Raw genomic sequence first — 12,936 nt, forward strand, 5'->3', positions numbered from 1 at the left:
TCCTCCTGCCCTCAATCTTTCCCAGCATCAGGGTCTTTTCAAATGAGTCATCTCTTCGCAAAAGGTGGCCAAAGTATTGGAGTTTCAGCTTCAGCATCAGTCCTTCCAATGAATATTCAGAACTGATTTCCTTTAGGATGGACTGGTTGGATCTGCTTGCAGTCCAAGGGACTCTCAAGAGTCTTCTCCAACACCACAGTTCAAAAGCATCAATTCTTTGGCTCTCAGCTTTCTTTACAGTCCAACTCTCACAACCATACATGACTACTGGAAAAACCATAGTCTTGACTAGACGGACCTTTGTGGACAAAGTAATGTCTCTGCTTTCTAATATGCTGTCCAGGTTGGTCATAACTTTCCTTCCAAGGAGTAGGCATCTTTTAATTTCATCGCTGCAATCACCATCTGCAGTGATTCTGGAGCCCCGAAAAATAAAGTCTCTCACTGTTTCCACTGTTTCCCCATCTATTTGCCATGAAGTGATGGGACCGGATGCCATTATCTTAGTTTTCTGAATGTTAGAGGTGATGAAATTCTCTTAAACTCAAATACATCTAGGACCACGCCGGCCTTTGAACTTTTCCTGAAGGAGCTGTCATTCCTTAGCAGACCTGTGTTCAAGATCCAACCAACCAACGTACAAATGAACATTTGATTCAAGATTTTTTGCAGAATTCATTCTCTTCTGGATCACCTGAAAAATGGTTGTTTTCATCACCATAAAAAACTTCCTGTAAGTGTGCAATGAAGAACAAATAAAATAGAGCAAATGAACAATGCTTGAAGATGAAGCACCCAACTGAATTCTTCTAATATTAACTTAAGACAAAAGGATAAGTTGCCAAGAGAGAGAGTAGAATCCCCTTTTCTAGTAATTATTAAGAAGAGACTATATCTGTAACTAGTTAGAAGGTTTAAATGTAACCTGGATGAACGAGATAGGCTTTCCTCTCAAGGCCCTTGCAGCCACCTGTATTAGCTTTCTGTCTTCTTAGAACCAACATGCTTACAGGAATTCCTCCACATCCTGCTTCTATCTGAACTGCTGATGCAATGCCACACGTACACACACACGTGCGCGCGTGCAGAGCCACAGCCCTAACTCTGTGGCCAGTCTCTGAACTTCCATTCAGACACTCTGTGAGCTTCATGATAAGGAAGTGCTCCCCTTTTCAAAGCTGTAGGGGAGGGGAGGGGAGGGGAGGTGCCAGGAGGGGAATATCTGTCTGCCAGTTGGCTCTCTCTCTTTGTAGCATTAAGGAGGTTTACAAAGTACTCTCAAAAGCAGAATTCATTCGATTTGCTCAAAATGTAAGAAGATGGATGTGTAGGGGCATCTTGACTTTTTATTTTGCTATCTTTATTAGCAAACTTGTTATAACTTTTAGAAGTCTGAAGCTGGAATGTATAATCTAGCCTTCATGAGCACACATATCTTGACTCAATGAAGCCTTTATAGCTACTTTGAATCACCTTTGGTCAGAATGTCATGGTTAAGACATATATCTTTTAATGCACAAAAGTATATATTAATAGCACCACTTACAATAAGAGTTGGGATCCAAAGCACCCCAGTAGAAAGATAGCATGGAGGGAACATAGGTTCCAAAATCAGACACACAGGTAAATACAGGTATAGGGCATATCCTATTGGTTATGTTTCTCTGGAGAATTCAGACTAATATCCACCCTGTCATCTTTCTTTCTTCCCCACTCCCAATTATCACTCAAAGCTCTCTCAGTGGTTGAAATGTTCAGCTAGAGTTGAGACCCTTTGATCTAGGAATTCTTCATCCCTCAGGGGGTCCATGGATGGCTTTAAAGTGTCTGTGATATCATAGAACTCATAAACAAAATTTTGCATGTATATTTACATAACTGATCCAAACTCCCAGCTGGTCCTCAGATCCCTTCCATGACATTCAGCAGGATGATCATTTGTTTTTGTTTAAACATCTCCAGTGATGGGAAAACCCTTCCTTTCATCTCATCTTAGAACAATTCTGAGAGTCGATTTGAGGAAACTGAGGCCCAAGAAGCCTGCTTTTGAGTAAAAGAATCACACAACATTAGTCAGAAGGATACCTCGTGGTCTTCATGGGTAAATTCTTCATTTTACAGAGGAAAAACTGAAGCACAGAGAAATTTGGTGTCCTGCCCAAACTAAGAGAGTTAACGATAGATGGGGGATGAAAGCCCAGCCCCTCAACTCCCCACTTAGCCTGCCTCCCTCACTGCATGCGGCAGAGTCACCTCAAGGAGGGGACGTGTGGGGCACACTTCAGGAGAGCAGGGCTGTTCCCCCTACACTGTAGCATCCTTCTAGAAGGCAGGTTTGGAGGAGAATGGCCCATCTCCTCATGTCCTGCAGAGAGCTTCCCCACCCCTTCCGGACCCTATGTGGATGGAGGGAAAGGTGTCAGGAAAACCCAGCTTGGTCATATTGATGTGGAATGAGGTACTGACATGGAGATTCTGGCCTGACTCATCCCCCAGAGAGTCAGGAGCAGGTGCTGAAGTGAAGCACAAAGGTGTTCTGCTGCTGGTCTCCGGAAGGTGGTATGTGATGATAAGAGAGGAATCTGAAGGTTTCAGATCTTCAGAGTGGATTTGTAAATATGTAGTAAAATCTAAGTGATGTTAAAGAAGCATTAACTTGTTTAGGGTGGAATTAGGTTCATTAATAATTTGGACTCATTATATTCAATATTACAATACCGCTCACTTACTACTGAGTGGCTTAATATCTTACTGGGTTGCTTAAGATCTCTGAGCCTGATTGCCTCATCTATAACTTGGGGTTAATAATATCCAGGTTAGAACTTCAAGGAACTGTTGAATGGAGTGAATTCCTTAACGTATAGAGTAGTTAGGAGAGTGTCTGTTGTGTCCAATAATTTGGTGGTGGTTATTGTTAATAAAAATACAATCAACAAAATGAAATATTAGAATGACCAATTATTCTCATATACGCCTTTTCCCACCAAACAATACATCTCTGATGACAGAGGTAAAGTCATAGTGTATACTGAATTCCCAATTCCTAACCACACAGCTTGGCACAAATCTATGCCCATGGTAGGTATCAGTAAGAAATCAGTCAAATGAACCCCTCCTACCGGATCACTCTGTTCTTTCAGGGGTATTTCGGATCCAGCTTCTGCCTCGAGGCTCACGGCATCAACACACTCAGCAAGGGCATCCTCAGTCACCTCCCCGTTGAGGGGCGGCTCCACGGCGCCAAGGTCTTTGAGCTGCTCAGCGAGTCCAGTGTCCGCAGTCTCTGCACCCGGAACAGCCTCATTTTCATGCACATCTCTTCTGGGATTCGCTGGCGTGAGCTCATTTGAAATTGTAGCTGAATCACAGTGTACTTCTGCATCTTTGGGTAAGGTATCACTGTTGGGCTTGTTGGTAATTTCTTCTTTGTCTCCAGAGGCTAACGTGTCATCGCCATTGTCAGACATTTTAATATCTGTCAACATGATTACAAAACAAACAACTTAACACTTTATCTGAATTATTAAATTTTAATTCAAAGCCCTGAATAATTAAATCTGGTGGGGGTAAGCTTTTTTTCTACCAAGAAGAAACTTGATGTAACCTCTGTGTAGGTCGAATAATGGCTCCCCAAAATATCCATGTCTTAATCCTTGGAATGTGACTTGGCTTCCTATGCAGTGAGGTCCTTATATCTTTATTTTAGACTAATAAAATTATCAGGCTTCCCAGGTGGCTCAGTGGTCAAGAATCTGCTTGCATTGCAGGAGGTGCAGGAGACACTGGTTCCATTCATATTCACTTTGTGAATGTCACTTTATATGGCCAAAAGGACTTTGAAGATATGATTAAATTAAGAATCTCGGATTACCTGCATGGGTCTTAATTCAAATCACAAGTGTCCTTATCAGAGTAAGGCAGAGGGAGCTCTGACTGCAAAGAGGAAAAGGTAATATGATGACAGAAGCAAAGACTGGAGTGATGCACTCTGAAGATGAAGGAACAGACCACAAGCCAAGGAACACGGGTGGCCACTAGATGTTGAAAAAGTCAAGGAAAACATTCTCCCCTCAGACTCTAGAACTGTAAGAGAATACATTTGTATTGCTGTAAATCACTATGGTGGTTGTACTTTGTTGCAGTAGCAATAGGAACTAATACAGACCCACAGTACTACCTTTAAACTTTCATGGATCTTTCACCTGGCATGAGGAAATATGCATTTGGAACTAAGAATATTATCTGTATCTGTGAAAGTGTTTACTTCATATGACTTAATTATATTTGTAGCCATAATAAGAATAAGCATGGAAAATACCTGAGAGCTTATTTAAAAATGCTTGACATTAAGTATTGCAACTTGGTCAAAAATTCAAATTGAAAAAAACATACATACACAGAAGTGTGCCTTGTTGGGTACCAGACCATGAAGGTCTGCATTTTCTTTGGTCAATAGTTTAGATGGGGAAACACAAGGATGAAATGGAATAAAAAAGTGACATATTAAGCCAAATGAGGAATGGAGCCATTACAAAATAACATAGAAAACAGAAACCTCTTTAAGAAGATTGTGAATTATTGCTACCATGTACAACAGTGCAGTTCAATAGAACTTTCAGTGATGATGAAATGTTCTGCATTTATGATGGCCAATATGGTAGCTAATAGTCACATATGGCTATCAAATACTTGAAATGTGGCTGGTGCAATGGAGGAACTAATTTTTAAATTTAATTTTCAATAATTTTAACTTAAATTTGTATAGACATATATGGCTAGTGGCTACCTTATTGGATAACATATATTCAGAAGGATAGTTCAAGATGATAATTTCCTTGTGTGTGTTTGCATGTGTGTGTGTGTGTGTGTGTTTGTGTATGTTCAATCAAATCAGTCATGTCAACTCTTTGCAACCCTATGGACTACAGCCTACCAGGCTCCTCTGTCCATGGGATTCTCCAGAAAAGAATATTGGAGTGGATTGCCATGCCTTCCTCCTGGGGATCTTCCTGACCAGGAATTGAACCCATGTCTCCTGCACTGCAGGCAGATTCTTTATCATTGAGCTACCTGGGAAGCCCGATAATTTCATTAGTCTAAAAAAGAGATTATGACCTCACTAGATAGGAAACCCAAGTAGCAGGCTAATCAGTGGGTATTTTTGCTGACCTCAGTGTTTACCAACTGGTCAAATCTCTGGTCACTGTTAAAACCACAGTATGTGGGAAGCCATTTCACAAACTGGCCATGTGATGTGACACGTGGCCACATGTAAGTTGACAGTGGCCTCTTAACAATTCACGTGCACATGCCAACTGTCTTGACTCTTCAAACAGTCGCTCCTTACAGTTGTCTAGCTATTTTCTTTTCTCTCTCCCTTGGTGAATCTCGTTCCTCTCTCACAGTTTTACACACTTCTATGTTGTGACTCTCAAATACCTACCTCCATTCCGCAAAGACAGAAAGTAAATTAGTGGCTTCTAGTGGCTGAAGGGAGGGGGTAAGTAATGACTGCTAACGGATGTAGATTTCTTTTGTGGGTGATGAAAATGTCCTAAAACTAACTAGTGGTAATGTCTGTACAATTCTGTGAATATATTACAAGCCACTGAACTGCACATTCAAGTAGCATGAATTTTTAGTATGTGAACTTTGTGATGTGTGAATAATATCTCAACACACTCTTACAGGAAAAATCTAGCTCCAGATAAGCACTTCTAATGGCAAGCTGGACATCTCATCCTGTCCCAAAGAAAACATCTTGTCTTGCCATTAATTCTAAATCTTCACCCTGACCTTTTGGGTTTCTTTTAATGGCACCTAGATTTTTCCAATACAGGCTTAAAATCTCAGAACTGCCAATGACCAAATCTTCACTCTCTCAAGAATATATGATATTGAAAGCTATTATATCATTTATCGAGTGCCTGTTAAATTTAGGCTCTTTAAAATGCGTTATCTCCTGTGAGTTAGATATGATGAGCTCCATTTTACAGATGATGCAACTAGTGCTCAGGAGTCACACTTTAAGGAATAGGGGCAGATTTGAGCTCTGAACCCACGTCTGACTTCGAACATCACAGCCCTATGCCACCTATCTCTTCCCTTACATTCAATCAGTGCTCAAATCCTAGAGGCTCTTTACTCAGAATCCAGAGACTTCCCAGGTGGCACTAGTAGTAAAGAATCCGTTTGCCAATGCAGGAGGTGCAAAAGATGCAGACTTGGTCCCTGGGTTGGGAAGATCCCCTGGAGGAGAAAATGGCAACCCACGCCAGTATTCTCGCCTGGATGATTCAATGGACAGAGGAGCCTGGAGGGCTATCCAGTCCATGGGTCTGCAGAGAGTCGGACAGGACTGAGCACACACACACATCCTTTATTTCACTTCTATTTTCCCTGTCATCACCTTCAGTCAGGCCCTCCATGTGATCTACACTAATGATTTCAATACTGAGTTCACCCCTCCACAGTTACTCTCCCTTTCACTTCCTCATCCTTTACCTCACTGCTCTAATTACATCACCTCCTGCTCAGATATTCTCAGAGGCTTCCCACTTACTACTGAGATGAAGCCACATCCTTTAGCTGGCATCCAAGGACCCCTGTGCTCTGATCACACTACACTTCTCTCCCACAATGCCCTTCCAATCCTTAAATGAGACAACATAAGCATGTGAACAACCCTGACATTCACAAAAGACTGTCAGGCGGCTGTTGGTTCAGTATGTTGTTTTAACATATTTAAGGCCCATTTAGAGTAACCGTCTCCTCTATGTTTTTTTCCTCCTAACTGGATATAATTTTTCTTCCTCTGAACTCTCAGAGAGCTTTGCATCTATCTCAGTTTAGACGGTTACAATCATCGTTGACTAGAGTCATTTGAGTGTTATCCTAATATGTTGTAAATACTGTGAAGACAAGAATCTTCCTTATTTTGTCTTCATATTTTATATAGCACTTAACCTGGTTTCTTGAACACTGTAGGAAACTCAACAAACATGTGTATTGAGTTATACTAATATTTTTGTGAAGATTTAAAATTAAAGTGTAATTTGAAATGAAAGTAAGCAGCAAATGCCTTTACTTCGTTCACTACTCAGGAGCTATCTTACAGCAAGTGGTTTCAAATGACCCATATTGTCTTTCCTCTGTTCCTTCATCTACAAGATAACTGGGTTAGAATGTCTCTTTTTAAACAAAAATACTTGAATTCTCTGATAACACAACTATAAACAAGTCTGCAGATGGGAAAGGCAAAGAATGCATCCTCCCTTTCGGCTGATACATCAAGTTTCGGGTATTCAAGGTTGGAGATGGTCTGTCAATAAGTATGCTCACTGCCTAGTTAAAATAGTAAAGAGTGATTCTGGCTACCCTAAAGAAAAGGGATTGTTACTGTGTTTATGGGAGAGAGATGAGATTTGAGGGAGGGTAATTGAAAAGCTATTGTCACGTGGAAGCTTATAAAATTTTTGTGAAAACCAGTCAGGACTGGCTTGGACAGAGGTTGGCAAACTATAGCCAGGTGCCTAAATTTGCCTTCCCTCTGTTTTGGTAAAAAGAATTTTATTGGAACACAGACATGCTCATTTGTTTATATACCGTCTATGGGTTCTCTAGTACAATAGCTGAGTTGAAGAGTGGCGAGAGAGACCACATGGCCCCCAAAATTGCAAAGCCTAAAATAGTTACTATCTGGCCCTGTATAGAAAATGTTTGCTGACCCGTGGTCTAGGACGTTCCTTCACTGCCATGGCCTAGAGTTCTCCTAATTTACCCTTATCCTTACCTGGGTCCTAGGGGTGCAACCATAAGGAGATTGAGCACATACTTGGACATCACTTATATTCCCCCTTTTGTGTTCATCAACATTTAGTCAAAGGCACTGGCTGATATTTTAATTTGTTTGTAAGATAATTTGAAAACCTTATTATTATTAATCTGTATTATTAAGAAGTTCCAAACTATTTCACTTCTCTATCAGCAGGAACACAAGAATAAACCTGGTTATAATAAACATTTATGGGTGAATAAAAAGCATTATGAACATTTTGTATCTGCTTCACCTTAAATTGTTGTGATACTGTTCCTAGTGTTAAAATATTTCAGCACATACCATGGAACATCTACAAGGATTAGTTGTATTTTATGCCCTGGGGGTGGCTGGTTAACATTTTAAATGCCTTATTAAGGAATATAGTTTTCAAGGTCTTTAGTTACCATTTCAGATTCTGTAATGGATGGTTTACCTCGTGAGAGGGTTCAACCATCCCTCTCTCCAAACACTATTTATCAGGGGGGCACTATTAAAAGATTCCCCAGTGACTCAGATTTCAAAGAATCTGCCTGCAATGCAGGAGACCCAGGTTCAAACCCTGGGTTGGGAAGATTCTCTGGAGAAGGGAATGACTACCCACTCCAGGTTTCTTGCCTGGAGAATCCATGGACAGAGGACCATGGCGGGCTACAGTCCATGGGGTCGCAAAGAGGTGGACATGACTGAGCAACTAACACAATATACTATTAAAAGTATTTTTCACTGATAAAATGGAAATGGTACTTTAAGTGGATTGGCAAGAAATTCTGTAGGGGTACTTTCTGCTCTTCCATTTCCAGGGCAAAAGATACTGAATCCAGGAGCTACCGAGCTTTGCCGTAGAGTTTTTCTAGTTCTTCTACTTATTGCAGGAGTACATCAAAGCCTGATTACAAGGTTAACTGAGGCCTGCCTTCAGAGCGGTCCTCACCCAAGGCCTAAAAAGACAGAGAGCTAGGACTTCATCAACTGACAAGAACAAGCTGGGTATCTGAGTCTGGTTGCTAACGTACATGGGAGTGTGCGGCAGAACTCCCAAGAGTTGATTCTGCTTCCATCAGTTGCACAGAGGAGCCGACCACTCTCACCAGTCTCTGATGGCCAAACTGCCTTAGGTCAGGTCACCTCAACCGTGCAAAAATGACCGCAACAAAACCTCTCTTCCCTGGGGCTACTCTGTATCCAATTATCAACATGACACCATTCCTTCAGAAATGCACCTGACATTCAGCTGTAAGCAGTTGAACCAATACTGTTAGGGCACATTTATGGACAATTTATTTTTCAGGAAGACTATATTTTTACATCTTTTCAAATAATCAAAATGGTCAGCCCTACTTTAATGTCTAATTGTATGTGAACTTTTCTACCTGTTACAAGTCCATATTTTCCCTGAATCTAAACCAAAAAAAGAAAGCTTCCTCCAAATCTTTTTTATTCTGGTGGACCTTGGTCTACTCTGGATGTTATGACAGGAGAGGGGCAGTCATTTTTAAAACAGTGCCCTTCCATCTGAAGTCATTAGACTGTGTGTTCTCAGACACAGGTCCCTAGGTAGGGACTGTTGGCGGCCACAAGGACCACGGCCGGGATGCACGCTGAGTGCCCTGGGTTGGCCCCCATCTCTGCCTGGGAGCCCCAGAAGCAGTCAGATTTAAACTTGCCCTGATTTATGGTTTGGAATGTTGACCATTACAGCCATGTCCTGCGGCTTTGATGCTAGGGAGCCTCAACCCACAGAAACAAGGAAGTTTCTTCAGTAAACTCCAAGAAGAGGAAGAGTGGCATATAAAGAAGACTTTGTGGGCTGGGAATATAAGTTAGTTTTTCATGAGTCAATTCATTCGTCACCTAAAATGCTCCCAGAACTATGCTAGGTATTGGAGCAGCAATTTCATAGCTCCAAAAATAAGTTTAAAACGGAAGACATGGTTACCATCCTTCAGAAAATGAATAATCTGTTTCCATCTGATTCCTGGTTAGCGAAGGTCCAGGAAACTACTGCATCTGACACAAAATGGTTAAATGATGACGTAAAACAGCACATCACAGCAGGTAAAGAAGTGCAACTAGACTGATCTCATACCAGGGAGAACCTTAAAAGAGGCTTTGACAGTTACTAAGGCATGATGGGAAAAGAGTATGTGCAACTGCTAGGAATCAATCCAGACATGCAGAATGGATGCCATGTGGCTGGGCCAAGAGCCCCACGGAGGAACATCAAGGGATAGGAGGGATGGATGCTGAGGTGGAAAGAATTGTGCTCTGACCTCTCTATCCCTCTGCGAGGGCACAGCCCACTCATTCTCGTTGGGCTTCCTCACTTCCTCCCCTGGAGAGTAAGGGTGGACACACGATCTGCACACTTTATTTCCCAACACCAGACTGCAGGACTGGGACCTGCCTGTGATGACAGAAAAATCAGGACAAGATAGCGAGTGTTTCATCAGTCTAAATTTATTCAATGTAAAGGACTGCCTTCATCTTGCAAGTTTAGCTTTCATGCTTTTCTTGGTATTAAAACATCTTTCATTTTATGAAATAGTATTGGAGTGCATGGATTTGTTAAATGGTCTCACTTGGCAAAATAAGAAGTTGGTAATACAATACCCTGTGTGAGATCACTGCCTCCAAATTTAAAAAGCGTGTCAGTGAAAGACCAGCAACAAAAACTGTGGATGATAGGATCTTAACCAGGTTGCAAGAGTTCTTATGGTACTTGACAAGTATGTGTACCCAGAACCCAGACTCTTTTTCCTCCAGTCTGGCTTCCACACGTCTGCCAGGTAATTTTATGAAACATGAATAAGGACCTATTTGCTCCCCTGTTTAAAAAACATGAGGTTTAAACACCTTAGCATGGCATCTGGGGCCCCTCATAGTCCAGCTCCACTTTCTCTACCAGCCTCCTGGAACTCTCAACTCACCAGACTGCACATCACTGCCCAGGCAGCTCATAAACATCTCCACCTTTGCTTATGCTGGTTTTTCTGACCAGGATGCCCTGCCTCCAACTGCCTGGCAAAGTCCTGTTTTTTTTCTCTCAGTGTCTAGTATCACTTTCATCAACTCAATGGACATGAGTTTGGGCAAAATGCAGGAGATAGTAAAGGACAGGGAAGCCTGGTGCTCTGTAGCTCATGGGATGGCAGAGTCTGACATGACTCAGCTGCTGAACAACGGTGTTACTTTCTACTTTGAGATTTTCCCAAATTTGCCCCACTCCTTCCAATGTTTTAGGAGATACGTTGCATAGACTTCTATGGCATTTTTAAGGAGTATTTATTTCTGTGTCATTTTTTAAAAGGAGACATTTATTTGTCTCCCCTCCAGAACTGTGACCAACAAGCAAGAGCTTGTTTTCTGACACTCTGCTATTTACTGAACTGAAATATACTGTTTGATATTGATTAAAGAGAAACAATGTGTGATGTAAGCCTGGTCTAATAATGTCTGAATCCGTGAGAATCAGCAAGGCTCCTTTCCACCCTCAAATTCCTTCTGCACTGGCTCCAGGAGCCTCAGATCCCACCCTCAAAGTTCCCTCCTTTTGCTTAGAGCTTATGCCCTAAGGAGTTTATTAAATTTTTCCCTGAGCTCAGGAAAGGAAGGAAAGGCAGGGAATGGACACAGGTGTGGTGGAGAAGGGGCAACGGGAGGAAAAGAGGGCCGAGAAGGCTCTGAGGAGAAAGCCTGCCTACTTAGTTTTCTCAGGGCGGACGAGGTCTTCTGGAGTTCGAGACATTGATTTTAAAAGCCACCCGCTTGACCCTCTCAAGTTGCTTAGGATGAGAACTGATGGCGTCGTAGGACAGAGAGATCACCCTGACAGTTCATGCAGAGTTCTTCCTGCTCCAGGAAAGGGCAGTGAGGTTCAGGCGCCTGATCTGAGATGGTTGGAAATATCTGGTTCCAGGGAAGAAGACGAGCGACTGGGCGGGCGGGTGGGGGTTTGGGGTGGGGAGTGGTGCTCAACCTGGGGGCTGTGAATAGAGCTGGCTCAGGGTGCCAGCTGGGGTGGAAGCGCCGGCAGTGCCGGCGTCTGCAGCGCGAGAAATGATGAGCCTGGGTGGGAGGGCAAGGCCGGAGCTTGGCTTTTCGCCAGGCCAAGGGCTGGCGAACCGCGGGATGGGGCTTGCTTCGCCTGTGCCCGCCGCTGCGGAGACCCCGCAGCCTGCTTCTCACTGGGACCTGGGACCTGGGGAAAACTTTTTCAGACTTGCTTTGTGCTGGGACCGAATACTTCGGGAGCTCAAGACAGGCTCCGCAGAGGTTCACGCCGGCCGAGGGGGCAGAGCCGGAGTACGGGCGTGTGGGTGTGTGCATGAGCGTGGACCCGGAGCGACACACACTCACACACACACACTCACACGCCCGCACCCACGCGGGGCCCTCGGCCGCGCCGCCCGCGCCTCCCCGCACCTTCACCCCCGGCGCCGTTCCCTCCGATCCTGCGCCCGGTGCCCAGCCCCTGCCGACTCTGGGAACGAACCGAACGGGATCAACAGAGACGGCAGGGAATCCCCATCACCCCGCGGCGGCTGTCCCCGCATCCCCCCGCCCGCCCGGGGGAGGGTAGGAAGGCGAGAGGTGCCCGGGGCTCTTACCGCTCAGGCGGCCGAGTGCGCGCGGGAGCGCCGCCGGGTCCCGCCCCGCCACGTCGGCAGGGCCGGCGGGGACGCGGCCCGAGGGCGAGCTGGCTGGGAGGGGGACAGGGCGGGCCGGCCGGGCGGCCCCGCCCCGCGGCCCCAGCAGGGCCCCGCCCCCAGAAGGGCCCCGCCCACCAGGGCCCCGCCCCGAGGCCCCAGCCCGGCCCAGCCCCGAGCCCCGCGGCCCCAGCCAAGCCCCGAGCGCCGCGGAGGTCCGGGCGCCACCTCACCCAGGCTGCCCGGGTCGAGGAGCGGGGTCCCCGCCGCACTTCCGACCAACCATCGGAAACTTGGTTTTTCCGAACTTCGTGCCGCCTGGTGAGCTGGAGGGGCGCCCACCCCCGCCCGGGGCGGATCTTGGGGCTCTCCGGCTCCGTCTCCTTCCTTTAAAAGCGCCCAGGAAACTGCGCAGTTAAACCAGGAAGAGGTTGCTCAAGTTCAGTAGGAGTTTTCGATCCCACTCCTCCG

General features: G+C 44.7%; 1 protein-coding gene across 5 annotated transcripts in view; it reads right to left on the reverse strand.

Moving 5' to 3' along the window:
- FAM114A1 (family with sequence similarity 114 member A1) overlaps positions 1–12,866 on the reverse strand; it is a 70,484-nt gene extending 57,618 nt beyond the window's left edge. For 2 of the 5 annotated variants that reach the window (XM_070452039.1, XM_070452035.1), the window contains exons 1-2: positions 12,427–12,532; positions 3,120–3,475 (exon numbers count right to left, since the gene is read on the reverse strand). In XM_070452039.1, the coding sequence (XP_070308140.1) occupies positions 3,120–3,467 (348 nt within the window). In that variant the 5' untranslated portion in view covers positions 3,468–3,475; positions 12,427–12,532. Of the gene's footprint in view, positions 1–3,119; positions 3,476–10,089; positions 10,183–12,426; positions 12,533–12,698 lie in introns of those variants that run through there. The other 3 variants (XM_070452038.1, XM_070452036.1, XM_070452037.1) reach the window with 3 other exon arrangements.
- Between the last annotated feature and the right edge of the window lie 70 nt (positions 12,867–12,936).

Source organism: Odocoileus virginianus, chromosome 21 (genome assembly GCF_023699985.2).
Source record: "Odocoileus virginianus isolate 20LAN1187 ecotype Illinois chromosome 21, Ovbor_1.2, whole genome shotgun sequence".
Classification (NCBI taxonomy): Eukaryota; Metazoa; Chordata; class Mammalia; order Artiodactyla; family Cervidae; genus Odocoileus; species Odocoileus virginianus.